General features: G+C 44.1%; 1 protein-coding gene across 3 annotated transcripts in view; it reads left to right on the top strand.

Moving 5' to 3' along the window:
• The first annotated feature begins 1,953 nt into the window (after positions 1-1,953).
• Positions 1,954-18,391, top strand: part of kcnc3a (potassium voltage-gated channel, Shaw-related subfamily, member 3a) — a 102,446-nt gene continuing 86,008 nt past the window's right edge. For all 3 annotated transcript variants that reach the window (XM_031827110.1, XM_031827111.1, XM_031827112.1), the window contains exon 1: positions 1,954-2,571. In XM_031827110.1, the coding sequence (XP_031682970.1) occupies positions 1,954-2,571 (618 nt within the window). The remainder of the gene's footprint in view (positions 2,572-18,391) is intronic.

Raw genomic sequence — 18,391 nt, forward strand, 5'->3', positions numbered from 1 at the left:
CCTACTCATTAAAGGGTTTCTTTATTTTTACTATTTTCTACATTGTAGAATAATAGGGAAGACATCACAACTATGAAATAACACATATGGAATCATGTAGTAATCCAAAAAGTGCTGAACAAATCAAAATATATTTTATATTTGAGATTCTTCAAAGTAGCCACCATTTGCCTTGATGACAGCTGTGCACACTCTTGGCATTCTCTCAACCAGCTTCATGAGGTAGTCACCTGGAATGCATTTTAATTAACAGGTGTGCCTTGTTAAAAGTTCATTTGTGGAATTTCATTCCTTCTTAATGCGTTTGATCCAATCAGTTGTGTTGTGACAAGGTAGGGGTGGTATACAGAAGATAGCCCTATTAGGTAAAAGACCAAGTCCATATTATGGCAAGAACAGCTCAAATATGCAAAGAGAAATGACAGTCCATCATTACTTTAAGACATGAAGGTCAGTCAATCTGGAAGATTTCAAGCAGTTTGAATGTTTCTTCAAGTGCATTTGCAAAAACCATCAAGCGCTATGATGAAACTGGCTCTCATGAGGACCGCCACAGGAAGGGAAGACCCAGAGTTACCTCTACTGCAGAGGATAAGTTCATTAGAGTTACCAGCCTCAGAAATTGCAGCCCCAAAAAAATGGTTCACAGAGTTCACATCGCAGACAAACCTCAACATCAACTGTTCAGAGGAGACTGCGTGAATCAGGCCTTCGTGGTCAAATTGCTGCAAAGAAACCACTACTAAAGGACACCAATAATAAGAAGAGACTTGCTAAGGCCAAGAAACACGTGCAATGGACAGTAGACTGGTGGAAATGTGTCCATTGGTCTGATGAGTCCTATTTTGAGATTTTTGGTTCCAACGGCAAGTCTTTGTGAGACGCAGAGTAGGTGAACGGATGATCTCTGCATGTGTGGTTCCCACCATGAAGCATGGAGGAAGAGATGTGATGATGTGGCGGTGCTTTGCTGGAGACACGGCCGTGATTTATTTACAATTCAAGGCACACTTAACCAGCATGGCCACCACAGCATTCTGCAACAATACGCCATCACATCTGGTTTGTGGGAGTATCATTTTTTTTTTCAACAGGACAATGGCCCAATGCACCTCGAGGCTGGGCGGCAGGCAGCCTAGTGGTTAGAGCGTTGGGCCAGTAACCGAAAGGTTACCTGAGCTGACAAGGTAAAAATATGTTGTTGTGCCCATGAACATGACAGTTAACCCACTGTTCCCCAGTAGGCCATCATTGTAAAGAAGAATTTGTTCTAAACTGAGTTGCCTAGTTAAAGAAAGTTTACATTTTAAAAAAATATTAAAAGGGGCTATTTTACTAAGAAGGAGGGTGATGGAGTGCTGCATCAGAGGACCTGGCCTCCACAATCATCTGACCTCAACCCAATTGAGATGATTTGGGATTAGTTGGACCACAGAGTGAAGGAAAGGCAGTCAACAAGTGCTCAGCATATGTGGGAACTCTTTCAAGACTGTTGGAAAAGGATTCCAGGTGAAGCTGGTTAAGAGTGTGCAAAGCTGTCATCAAGGCAAAGGGTTTTTCTTTATTTTTATTTTGAAGAATCTCTAATATTTTGATTTGTTTAACACTTGTTTGGTTACTACATGATTCCATGTGTGTTATTTCATAGTTTTGATGTCTTCACTATTATTCTACAATGTAGAAAACAGTCTAAATAAAGAAAAACCCTTGAATGAGTAGGTGTGTCAACTTTTGGACTGGTACTGTATGTATGGGGCACAAATGGTCTATGATCTATTTATATTTCAAAGATTTGACCCTTATCTGTAGATTTGACCGTCATGTTAAAAAATCAACACCATACTCAACCCTTTTCCACTCAATATTCGACCCCTCTCTATTTCCCTCTCCACAGACTCCTCCCCCCCCTCCCCTTGTGTTCTCTCTCTTTTCCTCTCCCTCCCCCTTTCCCCTATGCTCAGTTCGGTGTCAGTCTCCTCTTTCAAAGGACGCAAGGGTGGGAACAAGTCGCCCAACAAAGCATGTTACAGTGCAGACATGACTTGTCCGCCAGACAGCGAGAAAATCGTAATAAACTGCGGAGGGGTGCGACACGAGACTTACCGCAGCACCCTCAAAACTTTGCCCGGTACCCGCTTATCTTGGCTTACCGATCCGGACGCGTTTAGCAACTTCGACTATGACCCCAAAATCGACGAGTTCTTCTTCGACCGCCACCCCGGCACATTCACATTCATCCTCAACTACTACCGCACCGGCAAGCTTCACTGTCCCAACGATGTGTGTGGGCCATTGTTCGAGGAGGAGCTCGCCTTCTGGGGCATCGACGAGACGGACGTGGAGGCGTGCTGCTGGATGAACTACCGTCAACACAGGGATGCCGAAGAGGCGCTGGACAGCTTCGAGCAGCCCGAGCCAGAGGAGCCGGAAGACGACCTGGAGCTGACTGCGGACGGAGAGCTCAAGAGGCTGTGCCTGCATGAAGACGGGCGCAAGAGGAGCTGGTGGAGTGTGTGGCAACCCTATTTCTGGAATCTTTTTGAGGATCCATATTCTTCCAAGAATGCCAAGGTGAGTCCTCCTTCCAGCACGATACATGCTGTTGCGATGCTTGTATTGCGCTCTCTCTCTCTCGCGCGCGCTCTCTCTCTATCACACTCGTTATGTCATTTCCTCTTTAAAAAATGTTGCGGTCCCACAGAAGTCTATTGCAGGTGCACAGGAATATCAAAGTGTATTTAGAAGAGGGAGATCCCGCATAGTCTAATGCTTATTTAGGCTGTATATTCAATATCCCTGACCTATTTTATAATGGACGTCATGTGTACAGACTGCAGTCAATGAAAGTTAGCTGCTATGTCCAAAGTTAATACGATGATGAGGGAGGGTGTGTTCATTGTGTTTCTGTCAGAATGATTGTGATGTTCGCTTTGATAGTGAAGGAAAATTAGTTCGAAGAAAAACAAACTGACTGTCATAAACATCGGTTAGGGATTTCCAACAAGCAGCCAACTCAGACAAGTGCTGGTGTACTTAGAAATTGTTACTGGTTGGATATTGACTGATGTCGGCCAGAGTGTGTTATTTTCTCTATTTTTGTATAAATTATTCTATGTAGCACCACAGTACGTTATTACAGTTGTGTGGGGAGACCCTCTCCCATGCACCTCGTTCCCTCTCACGCAGTCACTTGGTCGGTCCTCCATTCCTATACGCTTCTCACCTCGTCCCTCTATCCTTCTCCATTTTTACGCATTATTTCCCCGTTACCACTGCGTCTCGAGCGTACTGCATCCCCCCCCCCCCCCCCCCCCCCCCACACACACACACAACACACACACACGCGCACACACTTTCCCACGCTTGATTAAATTGTCGTTCTTTGTGGACCTCTAGTGCCGACTCCGTCGTTGTCGTCGAGTGCATCACTCAATCTCGATTAGCGCATTGTCTCCTCGCGCACTCTCTCGTATTCCACACTGTTCACTCCCCTGTTGCGCATCTCTCTCTTTCTCCTTGCCTTTCACTCTCTCCATCCCACTTTCCCCCCTCTTGATCTCATCTTCATTTATCTCCTCACATCAATAACTTTTTCGCTTTAACAAGCCTTCTCGTGCTGCGTCCCTCCCCAGTCTATAGGCTACCTGCGTTTTGCGCACCCTGGCCGCGATTTTGGCGCATTTTAAGCAGCTAGTTTTGTAAACTACACTAGTGTCCACTTAGCTAACACCAGTAAAGTTAAAACCTAAATAAATGGATCATTAATGAATGGAACCATTGTCATGTTTGTGCCCACCACAGAAATTACTTCACTAACTCACCACTTTTCATTCTAATCTAGACCTAAACCTTTGACCATCCTCTCCTGCTGTTTAACCAACCTACCTGTTTGACCAACCTACCTGTTTGACCAACCTACCTGTTTGACAAACCAACCTATTTGACCAACCTACCTGTTTGACCAACCTACCTGTTTGACAAACCAACCTATTTGACCAACCTACCTGTTTGACCAACCAACCTGTTTGACCAACCTACCTGTTTGACCAACCTACCCGTCACCAACCTACCTGTAACCATTGAACTTGTCCTTCCTGCCAATCAACGTCTCCGCCTTGTCTACCGCAGTCTCAATCTATACAAGTGAATGGTTATTTTAGGCTTAGTTAGTTTAGGGTTTTTGTTGCCAACCAACATTATGAATGAAAGATTTCCTTGCCTCTATATGTTGATTGACCAATTGTCAACAGTTGCCTATCTCATTTTGCTTGTGGTGACATACACTAATGGAAAATTGTAAATGTGTACAGTAATTGTGTATTATCAACAGTAAAATACTTGAAAATGTTTTACTGCAGCACACTGTAAATTATGGGCATTGTGGGAAATGTATTTAGAATGGCACTGTAATTCCAATTTGTTGAGGATATATTTGTTGCACCCGTGAGTGAGAATGCTGTACCAATTTCACTTGTATGTAGTTATAGTGCCCCTTCAACTTAAAGTGTATAAGGGAGTGGCAGCAAGTCTTAAACCCTAATGGTTGAGTATTTTGCCATGTCCTGTAGTCACTGACAGTTTGGAAGCCTCTAGAAGTGCAAGTGATATAAAACACAATATTCATTAATATACTGTAATGTTTGTAAACACTTTACCTAGCAGCCAAACTGCTTGCACCAATCCCTTGTAATTACAGTTGGTGATTACAGTAAATGTAATTACAGTAAAATACTGTGAAATACAAACCCTTAAACTCGTTTAATTTTTTCATTCATTTATTCACTCTGATTACAGTAGCATTACCTTTTTAAAAGTACAAGACAGTGAATTTTACGGTATTGTACTGTGTGTCATTACACAGTACTTACTTTGATACTGACAAACCATATAGCCCATTTATCTTCAGTATGGTGGCCTTTGTATTGAAGGCTACCCACTTTTTTTCCCCTTCGAGGTGATAGGCTATCTGTGTGTGAAAACAGGGACATCAACAGGCCTGCACCTGTGACAAATGAACAAAGACACATCTGCATGAGTATTCAGGTAGGACCATACATCTGCGGAGATGAGAGAACATTCATAACCAGGAACTGTTGGCTGAAATGTGTTGACTGTTGAGGATGTGCAGGCCAGGCCTGTAACGTTACCTGTTACAACGGCTCACTTGTGGACACCTGCACCCAAACACAAATTAACACCTTCACGCAGGTAACACTGAACGCATGTGGTTCCCTTGGCAACAGGATGTATGCTATGCTGTATTCTGGCCCAGGCTACAGTAGGCTATTACAGGTATAGGCTTGACATATAAATATAATTAGTAGAACCAAGGTCGTTCCATAGAGAACACACAGACCTATTTAAGGTGTAAGGTGTCAAGAGAAGGCAACTAAGGGGTTCCGCTCTTGATTAAAAATGGGATAATCATCAATGGTCTGTATAGGGCTGATTGCTTCAGTTTAAGCCTGAGAGCTTCGTACATGGAGTGACGTTAGAATATTCACGGTCACACAACAGGCGTAATTTATACCAGAAGTTGTCCTGCGGGGGCGGCTATAGCTCCTTGTCCTTCTAAACGCAAGTCCTTGGTAGAATGGACATTCTAATCTATCCAATGGGGTGGGTATTTCGAGTTGTGTATCTGTTCTACAAAGTCTAACTATATGAGATGAACTTACCTGATGTTCTCTTCCTGGTGTGGTGGCCCTCTACCTGACCTCCAAGGATGCTGTCTTCATGGGAACACAATACTGCAGGCTTTTGTTTCCCGGAAGTTCGTTTTAGAGGGCGCATCGGACTTAGAGTCAGAGTTTACGTCCTAAAAGGCACCCTATTCCCTATAAGAGTGCACTTATTTTGGCCAGAGTCCTATTGACCCTGGACAAAAGTAGTGCACTATCGGGAATAGGGTGCCATTTGGGACGTAAACAGCGTGGCAGCTCCAGGTATAGAAGTTGCCCTCAGAAGCAGATCTGGGATCAGTTTACTGTCCTCCAATCCTAACCTTACCCAATAGGAGGAGGGAATGCAGATATAACCTTAGATCAGTGTCTAGGGCCAATGTCACCCTACCCCAGAGATAAATTACAGCTAGGTCTCTTCCCAGGCTTACTCAGCAGGTAGAGCTGCCAAGATAACCCTCCTGGTTTGGGCGTTGAATTTTCCACATTTGTCATTTATCCCCTCCGACTATAAAGTGAAGTTATTTCAGCATGGATTACTTTTACATTTACTTGAGTCATTTTCTATTAAGGGCATCTTTACTTTTACTCAAGTATGACAATCTAGTACTTTCCCCACCACTGTTTATAACACAACAGAAGTAAACCAATCACAGATGACTGTGTTGTTTACAAGACATTGTGAAGAGAATAAAGAGTGTTAGCCCAAGTGGGACGTGACTTTACACCACCACACACTTTGGAGGGAAGCGGAAGCACACCGTCACCTGTGCCAATATGATTAATCCACCCGGTAGTGGCTGTACTAAATGTAACTATAGCAGGGTCGCTACCACAATAAACCTCTTTCTCTCCTTCTCTCTCTCTCTTTCTCCCCCTCCTCATGCTTAATTGTCTCTAAAAATCCATATCCATTTACGGAGACAAAGCTGTGCCGTGACCCAGATTATTGTGTGTTAAAAGAGCATTTTCTGTCGACTGGGCACATCAAGACAGCGTATTGCCCGGGCTGCGCCTGTATGACTGGTCTCTGGTTTGGCCTGGTTGTTGAGACTGCATGCAGGGGAAAAAGCATTCGAATCCGTTCATAGCCCTAAATATCTCAGATAAACCACCCCCCCTGTCCTCCTACTGTCATTCAGTGACTGGATGTTGTAGATGCTTGTGTTGCTGTCTCTTTCAGGCTTCCTTTGTAACAGAGATGTTAACAGAGACGGGAATTAATGACTGAAGAATGAAAGCATGGTGAATCCTTGGTTTCAAGTGGAGTGAAATCTAGTTGAAAGGCGTGGTTTGCGGGTTTATAAATTAGCGAGTGCAAAAGTGACCTTGCCTGCATATTCCTAAAGGTTTGGAGTATAGTAAGATACCAGGGACCTCATTTATCAAAAGTGCACAAAACTACTCTAAAACTTTGCGCGCGCCAGTATTCCGGCTAAGGATGGTATTGATATATACATTTTTTTTTACTTGATGGGAAAGTGTGCATACTGTATCTCCACGCTAATCTCAGACCATGCGTATGCACACCTAGTGGTTGATCAACTGTACTGCAAGCAACAAGGTGTTTGATGCAGGGGAATTATAATAATGGTAGGCTCATAAAAGCATTCAAACCTAGGCGTAATGATAAAACAGATGCATTTCCTGTTACAAAGATCATATAGCAGCAAGTCGCCTAATATGTTTATTTTACTTGTATTATATAGGCCTGAATCATAATTATATTGCAGTGCATGTCTCTCTCTTTCTGACATGACTGGTTTATACCCGCTACACAACAAATATTCATCTTCTATTTAGTCATCGTTATTAGTAAGTAGACCGTGGGCCTATGACAGTCTTAGTAGGCTACAGTAGTGTTGTGCGATAGGAGCGCAACACCTGTTTAATCTCAGACCCTATAACATGTATTGATCATGTATTGATAAACAAAATATTGCACAACAATTCGTATTTTGTGTGGGCTGTAGGCAGCATTTATTTTTAAATTGTTCAATAGACAATCAGTCGAGCAGAATGCGCAGCCAGTGTTCCGCACTTGCTATAGGCGAAATTTTTTTAAATTAAAAAAAGAAGTCTTTGCAAAATATCAAAACATTCTGCCCACACCTCTACAAAAATGCACCTCTATTAAAATTGCCATTGCGCTGTGGAAACTATCATAGCCCAGTTCCAACATATCATAATCCCGCAGCAAATGAGGGAGTTTTTGTTACCATAAAAGGTGAATGAGGGGCGCTTTCCAGGCGGGTTTGTAGCGCTAGTTCATGAGCGCGCAAATATAGTATGACTGATTTGTCAATGATAGTAATGAGACCTCTTAACTTTTTCTACATTTTGTTACGTTACAGCCTTATTCTAAAATTGATTTTTTTTTTTATCCTCAGTAATCTACACACAATACCCCATAATGACAAAGCGAAAACAAGTTTTTAAGAAATGTTTGCAAACGTATTAAATATAAAAAACGGAAATAACTTATTTACATAAGTATTCAGACCCTTTGTTATGAGACTCGAAATTGAGCTCAGGTGCGTCCTGTTTCCGTTGATAATCCTTGAGATGTTTCTACAGTTTAATTGGGAGTCCACCTGTGGTCATTTCAATTGATTGGACATGAGGTGCTTCAACAAAGTACTGAGTAATGGGTCTGAACACTTATGTAAATGTGATAATTCTGTTTTTTATTTAAAATACATTTGTAAAAAATGCTCAAAACCTGTTTTTGCTTTGTCATTATGGGGTATTGTGTGTAGATTGATGAGGGGAAAAAACGATGTAATCCATTTTAGAATAAGGCTGTAACGTAACAACATGTGGAACAAGTGCAGGGGCCTGCATACTTTCCGAATGCACACGGTGTGTTTGATAAATCCCAATAATTTGTTGCACATGCAAATTGGTTGATACATGAGGCCCCTGACTTGTTTGTAACATAATACATGTTGTGGTCCTATATGGCTCAGTTGGTTAAAGCAACGCTAGGATTGGGGTTTTCAAATCCCGGCGCCACCCATGCGTAACATGTGTGCACACTTGACTGTAAATCGCTTTGGATAATAAACGTCTGTATTATATTATTATTATATGTTCTGAAAATGAAAGAAATAAAGGAAAACGGTGTGGAACGGAGAGGACAAAAGGGCTCTAGCACAGCATTGATTAGGCTACAAAATTGACTACAGAGTCCTCGATTCGGTTTGATAGTGAAAAACAGCATATCAGTTGGGGATGGCTTATTCTTTGCACAGCGGGTGAATGTCGTCATCGCTCTGCGGCGCCGACAGTGTATCCCACAACTCTTTATCATATACAACACACGACTTGTTTTATTATCACGGATGCAGGGCTGTGCGCTGGGTGGCTTATTTTCACCTTCTAGCCCACCGGAGCCCCCCCCCCCCCTCTCCTACTCTCTCTCTCTCTCTCTCTCTCTCTCTCTATCTCTCTCGTTGTGCTATAGCGTAGCACTGCGGTGCTGATAGTAGCTGACTTCGCGCCGATTTCTGCTGCAGCGCAGCACACGAAGCAGCGGTCTAAAAGGAGAGGAGAGGGGGAGGCGGAGAGATCGGGGGCTGTTTGTGCTAGCCCTTTTAAGACTTCGATCGAGAGTAAAAGCACTAAAACTATTGTATGGGGTCGCTTTTCCCCTCTTTCGCGTATTTGTTTTTTGCTTAGCCTTGCAATCTTGGATGTGCGTATCCGCTTATTGATTAATCCATATGTCTCCGTGGCTGTCTCCACCAAATGGTGTTATTTGCAAAGCGAAGCCCCCACTTTACGCAGCGAGTTGAGCTGCCCCCCCACACACACACAGACACGGAGAGAGGGGAGGGGGGTAATGCGGGTAGACGATAGCCGAGTACCCGCTGTTAGTGGCGATACCTGTCAAGCTCTAGAATGGTTGACTAGTCTCCTCTTTCACATCATGCCCGTAGAGGTTACCTCCTTTCGTGTACTACGCTTGCGCTGTTTAGTCAGTTTGAAGTATTCTGTCATATTTGTGTGTGTGTGTGTGTGCGCGCGCGCGCGCAGACTGACGGGCGTTCAATATCACACCTCTAGAGAGAAATTAACCCTCGTCCACCTTGTAAACTTCCCGAACGACCCTGGTCCAGTTTCACTCTTGTTACAATTACGACACACACACACTGTGCTTTTGAGAATGTGCTGCTACAGAGGTTACCCCAGATATCAGAGGGAGCGCTTGATATTTGATGACATGTCAGGAAAGAAAATCTGTTTAACCTCTGTGTGATCCAGCTCTGTTCATGTCACGCGCATCCTCACGCCTCTTGGCTGAAGACACGGTCGGTAGGTCATAGCTATGTTCCCCTCCCAGATATACCTGCGCTCGTGAGGAAAAATAAATAACATAACAAAAAAAAAAGTTAATTACTCTCTTTTAGTACTAGGCCTAACATACAGCGGAGCTGCGTATAGACCTGCTTGCTTGGTGTCACACTTTTGCCCCCAGCCCCAGTTAACACACCGGACTCCAATAATCAACGAATCATGATTTCCAGTTTCTAATGCAATTAGTTTAATCAGCTGTGTTTGCGAAGGATGGAGAAAAAGTTTGGCACAACACAGACCCCTGCGGCCTGGCTTTTTCATCCCTGCTCTAGTACCGGACAGCTCCACCCACACCTTCTGTATTTCAGCACTGGACAGCGATAGTCTGTTGGCCTATTTCAGCACTAGACAGCGCCTAGACCTCTCCATTTTACTACTTTACTCGCCTTTCTACTCGTGTGAACTAAAGTATCTGACTACATAATGGCTGCTCTTGCAATCTATTATGTTACAGCAATGCGACCAGACAAGTTGGTGTCACTTATAGCCTAGGTCTACTCAGTGTGTCGATTGTCGAGGACGCGTTTAGGTCACTGAGTTATATCATTCAGTTCACGCTGCCGGTCTCGAACACGTGTTCGAACTTCTCTGACTGACTCAAGTCTCCCAGGTCTCATTGTCTCCGTAAGACACGTCACTGAGGATCAGGGGAACATCTCAGCAAAGTTTATTCTCGAAACATATTGATCACTTTGTGTTATCCAACTCCAGTCCTCGAGTATCCCCAACAAACTATTAGCCTAAAATAAACAGTATAGTCTATTATACGTTTAGGGGCATCCGTTCTCCTAATGTTAATGGGCACACCCCCGGAAACCGCATAGCTTGCGAAATCTGTATTTTCTTTCTATCCATAGTGTAAAAAAAATGGCTAGCCTACTGCATGGCACATGCACAATACTATTCACCCAGGAATCAACTCATTGGTGACGTGGCCGTAGAGATCAAGAGCAAACACGTATTTGAGGACTTTGATGTGACGTGTTCCACTTTTTTTTTAAATGGGGCTAAATCATTCTTGTCTCGGTGTGTCGGTTGTCTCTTTCTCTCCCCAGGTGTTTGTAAACAATCTGTGAATAGGGGACCCGGGTGCCGAAAATAAACCGGCGTGTGTGAACTAGATTCCTTTGTACTGTATACGTCAAATGTGTGTCGTGCGCACTCCGACAGACTTACTCGCGCGCATGCTCGTGCCGGAAGGGATCTCACCTTTCTCCCGTCGGCAGATTTATTTATCACCAGTCCTCTGTGGAGGCATTGACCACTGGGAAACCTTTCATTCCCAGGCCGTATTGGTCTGTCTGTGGCCGACTTAAATGCTGCTTCTGCTGCGGATTGCCATTTCTGTGTTGTTCTTTAGTAAATGTAATGGGAAACGCATGTGACAGAGTCGCCTATTTGGAGGCTTGTTGACATTGCGTGAAAAACACGATCTCAAATTTCCTTGGGCATACAAATGTTGCACTCCACTCCTTTTACACCACCTTGCCGTTTTTCTGCTAAGGTTTCTGTTTGGCTGGATCCTATTTGTGATTCTGTCCCTCTACCGCCCCCCCTCCTCTTCTACCTCTAAATATAGATAGAAAAAGGGGAGATGGGCTGCATCTTTCCTCCTCTTTCCCATACTGACACGCACACCCCTCTTCCCCATACTGACACGCACACCTCCCCCGGTGGTTTTCGCTGGACGTTACTGCACCTCCATTGCACATTCCCATGCAGCAGAGTGCTTTGCAGAAGCAACCGGCCACCGTGTGCATCAAAACCGCCCGTGGTTCTCTCCCCTTTCTCTTTTCTTTTACCGATGTGCGTGCTGCCCGCCCTCAGCGGCCGGTTACTTGGCTTCCCTTACACAGTGCTGGCTGGTTTGCAGCGTGTACCCCAGCCACATTGTTTTCGCCCTTGTCGTCGTCGATTGTACCTGCTCGGAGTGTTTCGTGTGAATTGCATCCACTGCGGTGGCAGTGGGGCCCCTCCGCGGGGAGAGATGCGACAAACGTCGGGGGAACTGAAAGCTTTCAGCGCCGGTGTTCTCACATAGGGCCCAATCAAGGGGGCTTTTGAAGAAGAAAAAAATCGTTATTTGAGGGAACACTAACTAATTTAACTGTTTTTTTTTATGCATGGGAGGTAATCTACCTACTGGTCACTTTATGTGTAACCTGTTTTTGAAGTAATCTAATAAATAAAATAAAAAAAGTAATTTATTTACAGGCAAAATGCAGACCATTGACTGTATGTAGGTTTATGTTTGAGGTAGGAATCATATAGGGTTTTGGCCCTGTGTTTGCCATAACAATATTCTGTTGTATAGAAAACAGGCTATGGTGCTGCACCACAAAACGTAGATTTTTTTATCCTCCAGAATTGAGTAGCGGCAGGGACCACCTCCTATAGCCTTTCTGTCACACGCACACACACACACGCACGCACACACACACACACACACACACACACACACACACACACACACACACACACACACACCACACACACACACACACACACACACACACACACACACACACACACACACACACACACACACACACACACACACACACACACACATACACAGCAATGCACACACTCCCTATGCACATATGCACACACTTATAGTAACACATGCATACTGTACCTTTACATAATTGCATATTGTACATGCACACTCTCTCTCTCACTCACACACACACACACACACACACACACACACACACACACACACACACACACACACACACACACACACACACACACACACACACACACACACACACACACACACACACACACACACACACACACACTTTCTCTCTGTGTCAAGCCTTGCATCATCTAAATTTCTACCTCCCCTTATGTACATCCTGTTCCTCAGTGTCCTTTCAGTTCATAGAGGACTGTCCCCATTCAAATACTTTGAACATGCATACTTCCATCCTTCTTTCAGTTAGTCAGGGACTGGCCCTGTTCAAATATTTAAAATTTGTATCCTTCCAACCATCCTTCCTTCAGTAAGTCAGTATCTGGCCCCGTTCAAAAACTCTAAACATGCATCCTTTCTTCCTTCGTTCAGTTAGTCAGGGACTGGCTCCATTCTTAAACTTTAAACATGCACCCTTCTGTCATCCAATCATGCACTTCAGTAATAACCTCGAGAAACAGCTGAAAGGAAGGAGGCAGTCTGAAAGTATTGGAACCGTGCCCTGGAGTCAATGTCATGATAGCCGCGCTAGCCCACTGAGCTAAAGACTTGGTGTTTGCCTCTGGGAGCGAACACAAGTCTCCAAGTCCCAGGCAAGGTGACTTGTGTCACTAGAGTTTAGTTTGGCAAAATACCACCTCTCCATTCACCTGATAGGGGACAGACAGAGGAGAGCAGAGAGCCACGGGGTGCTGCAGTGCAGATGGATCTTCCCACTGAGCACACACTGGATGAATCAAAGTTGTTTGAACGTCATTTGTCAATTCATTGTGATGTGGAATTAACGTGAAACATACATTGGATTTGAAAAAAGTAATCAACCAGTATTGTTTTCATCTCATTTCAACCAGTGTTGTAAACCTTGAAATTAAGGTCAACTTCAACTTAAATACATTGACTTAACTTGACTAACAGGTTGTTACATCAATCTAATATCAACATAATTAGAACTGTATACGTTGAAATTGCGTTGAAAATTCCACGTAGAAATATATTCAATATGGTGGTTGAAGTAATGTTGAATTTCATATTTGATAAGACATATGTTATTTGACCTTGTTTCAATGTTGATAGTAAAATGCTATGTTTGAATCAACGTCATTGTTTCAATATTATGCCATCATCCAAAATAGAGGTGTATTGAAATAAAGACGTGAAGCCGCAGTCCAACAATTCCTGCCCGAACAGTGACTCCTACTGGTCAATGAGGTGTAAATGCATTTCAGTGAGAACAAGTATACCATCTGAATGCCTACCTCTATGAACCCTACTTAGCTTTGGCAACAAGCTGTGTTTGATTCAGCTGAGCTGTCATGTCAACACATTTCGACATTGATTAGCTTCCATACTCACTTGCGTAGACGACCTAAATAACATTGAATAGTTGAAAGTAACCCCTCTAACCTTTCTGACACCAAGCTGTATGTGAAAGTAAACTGGTGTGAGGTTGGGTTTACGTAGGATACATTAACATCTGATTTGCCCAAAGGACACCGTCATTTAAATACAAGTCAATGTATTTCAGAAGACGTTTGACCCCCATTTCAATGTTTACAACGCTTGTTGAAACGAGATGAAAACAGCACCGGTTGATGACTTTTTTTTTCAAATCGAATGTATTTTCCATGTTGATTCGATATCACAATTCGTTGACACATTACGTTGGAACAATGTTGATTCAACCAGTGTGTGCTCAGTGGGTTGGCTCTGGTCACTTTATGTGCTTAAACAGCTGATTTATGATCAGATCTAACCAGAACCAGTTAGAGAAAAAAAATACTATAAGTGGCCTGGGATCAGTTGAGGTATAATGTAAAGCGTAAAAGATAAGCCACAATAAGTTGTTACAAAAGGATTTCAGGTGAAGGGTCAAGCCAGTCATACAGGCTAGAGCTAAGGTATAGTGCTAGAGTTATAGCTTGTTAGAGAGACACTCAAACAACCTCTGAATTAACTTGATCCATTATACTGAAACGTGAGATGATACGTTGTAGTGTTTGACCTGAAAAAAAAACACCTCGGACAGCAACATTTGTCACATAAAAGGCAGTTTGGGCGTTTTTAATGTGTGCAAATGTTTTGTTCTTGTTCCTTCTATACTGCCTTTAATTCTATTCATAGGAACCATTATAGAGATAGTTTTTTCAATGAAAAGCACATTATCAATTCAATGTATTATTATCGAAAGGAGAGGTAGCAGTCAGGGCGTGTGTTCATGTGACACAGGGCTTGTGTCCCGCTGGTCTACATCCCCTGGGGGAAGGGGTAGAGGTAGGGTTGGGAGGGTGCCTTTCCTGTTGACCCTGAGGGAACACTCTTTCCCCTTTTCCTTCTCCTATTTCTCTTCTCTCTTCCTCTCCCCTCCTCCACTTCCCTTCCCTTCCCCTCCCCTCTTTCTCCCCCCTCTTCCGAACCAGTCTTCCCCTCTACCACTCAGTTCCCCATTTTCCCCCTCTTCCATTCTTTCCCTCCTCTCCTCCACTTCCCTCTTGCTCTCCTCTCCTCCCCTTTTCTCCCATCCTCCACTCTCGCCTTCCCCTCTTCTCCTTCTGGTTATAGGATGGTGGGATGATTCTCATCCTCTGGGGAGAGAGAGAACTGGAAGCTTTTGGAGATTTGTGGGATTTGTCAGGCAGATGTCAAATTCTCCTTACTTACTTACGGCCCTGTATTAGCCTCTTCAAATAGCCCTACAGGGCCCAGTTCAATCAAAACTGCTAACCAGGTTTCCGCGGTCAAGCAATGATGTGGCAAGAATACTTGAATTGTAATTGATTTGACACTTGAATTGTATATGTGTATTGATAAACTCAGTAAAACCATGTTTAGGCCTACATTAGAAACAAAATCAATCTTTAGAACGTATCAATGAACGTCAATAGGCCATATCAAACACAACTGCCTCCCATTTACCACAAAATGGTGGAAAGTAATTACCCCAGTTTCCCCTATACAATGTAAAGCACCTTGAGTTTGAGGAAACTGTTGTGTAATCTGTACTGTAAACACAAACCATGACCATTATAATGCAGCTGTAATTTCCCAGAAGTGTACCATGTGAGGTACTGCTGAAAAGGCCAGGCCTTGCATCCTTGATGAGTATTTATGGATCAGTGGAGATAAGTGAATGGCATTTGGATTACCAGTGGAGAAATTACACAGGAGTAGAGAATAGTTATTGTGGCCAAGCCCTTTGGCTGTGAGGCACACCTAGTCGAATCGAACATTGCCTAAGGCACAATGAATTGACAAGTAATACATTGCGCGCGCACACACACACACACACACACACACACACACACACACACACACACACACACACACACACACACACACACACACACACACACACACACACACACACACACACACACACACACACACACACACACACACACACACACACACACACACACACACACACACACCAAGTGATGGTTTATAGCATACAGCAATTCCCTTGCACCAACCTGCTCCGGATTCTCTCTCCCACAAGATTTCATTTTTGAACAGGGCAGGAGAAACTGATCTGAGGGAGGGAAAGAGAGATGGAGAGAGAGAGAGAGAGAGAGAGAGAGGAAGCAAAGGAAAGATGGAGACATCCTGCCTTTAAAACAGAACACAGACACACACACCACACACACATACACGTAATAAACCTCTCCGGCAATCTTTGTGCACCACGTCGATAACGTGATGATTTCCGTAAACCCTCTGTGTGTTCACGATATTGAAATCCCTCGTGGCACATTCCAGGCAAGAACAGAGTGTATCGATATGTGTGCATGTATGTGTGAAAATGTGTGTGTTTTGTATGTGAGAGTGTGTGTGTGTGTGTGCGTGCGCGTGCGCACTGCAGAGAAGAGGTCTGTGAGAGGAGGGAGACTCATGAAATGATGATGACGGTAATGCTGCAGAGCTCCGTATAGGGGAGGGAGAATGCGAGAGAGAGGGGGGGGGGGGGTGAGAGTGGAGAGAGGCTGGCGGGAAGGAGGAAGAGAGAGAGAGAGATGCGGCGGAGCAAGAAGGAAGAGGAGGAGGCGGCGAGGGGCTGACACTGCCTGGTAATGAAAGAGGGATGATTTGAGAGAGGAATGAAGGAGAGAGTAGCAATGGAGGGACGATCCTGAGCTTAGCAGTATCAAAGCACCTCAGGCCACAAACTGCTGGGGAAAAAGCCTACACGTGCAGAATTAAGGTGAATGGACAGACAGGGATACAAGACGAGAGAGAGAGAGAGAGAGAGAGAGAGAGAGAGAGAGAGAGAGAGAGAGAGAGAGAGAGAGAGAGAGAGAGAGAGAGAGAGAGAGAGAGAGAGAGAGAGAGAGAGAGAGAGAGAGAGAGAGAGAGAGAGAGAGAGAGAGAGAGAGAGAGAGAGAGAGAGAGAGAGAGAGAGAGAGAGAGAGAGAGAGAGAGAGAGAGAGAGAGAGAGAGAGAGAGAGAGAGAGAGAGAGAGAGAGAGAGAGAGAGAGAGAGAGAGAGAGAGAGAGAGAGTTGCCAAGAGGGATGGAAAGAGATGAATAGCAAAGTTCTGCATTTTAATATCTCTCTCGCTCCCTCTCTTTCTCTGTCAAAGTGTGGAGCGTGGGTACATTTACCAGCCAACCCAGTCAATCTCTGGGTGGCCCTGTCTCTGACAGTTTGGACACAGTTGGCCCGTGTGTGTGTCTGTGTTGTATTTAATGATGGAGAAGATTCCAGTGTGTCTTTGTGGAATATCGGCTGCTCCGCTCTCTGCTGACTGTTCCTGTACAAATACAGACGCTATGACTCAGTGCCCAGATCCTGTGTGTGTTCATTCTCTAGGACAATTATGCTTTTCCCCCATGCAGTGTGTGTACTTTACTACAGAACATATGTGTGTGGAGTGGTTGATCAAGTGTTGGAGATGAACAAGGAGAGAGAGAGAGAGATATATACAATAAGGGAGAAAACTGTAAAATACTGAGTGATGTGAGGGCACAGAGAGAGAAGAGAGACTGACAGAGGGAGGGAGAGCAGGAGAGGAGAGGCACATTTGCAAGGACAAACATGCATAGTGCACTGCAGTGATCAGGATTGAATACTAAGCAGAAAAAATGCAATGCCTTCTCTTTTCCTGGTTTCACCTCAATGGACAGGGTGTGTGTGTGTGTCCCGGCCAAAGAGAAAGGGAGTGTGTGTGGGTGTCTGAGTCCGTCTGCATGTGTGTGCGCAAGAGTAAGACCAGTTGGTGTGTGTGTGTATTCCTGTGTGTTTATGGCTTCCTATTGCACTTACTGTACTTTCCACAGTCTAATCCACTGGAATACAATGTACACGATAAGCACTCTCCAAGACATAGGGGTTAGTGCTCTACTTACCTGAAGCTAACATTACCCTCTATACTTCACTGTTCTTCAAGAGTTTAGCTACCTGAGGCTAACATTACTTCACTGTTCTTCAAGAGTTTAGCTACCTGAGGCTAACATTACTTCACTGTTCTTCAAGAGTTTAGCTACCTGAGGCTAACATTACTTCACTGTTCCACTTTGTTTTCAATCAAATTCCTATGGTGTTCCCGTCCCTCCGTCCTTCCAAATCTCCATCTTTAAGATGTCCTAATTTCCATGATTATTCCCAAGGCTGCTGGGCTTTATCTGTTCCCAGTCCCACGTGGGAGCATCTCCCT

The sequence above is a fragment of the Oncorhynchus kisutch genome, linkage group LG6, assembly GCF_002021735.2.
Source record: "Oncorhynchus kisutch isolate 150728-3 linkage group LG6, Okis_V2, whole genome shotgun sequence".
Taxonomy (NCBI): Eukaryota; Metazoa; Chordata; class Actinopteri; order Salmoniformes; family Salmonidae; genus Oncorhynchus; species Oncorhynchus kisutch.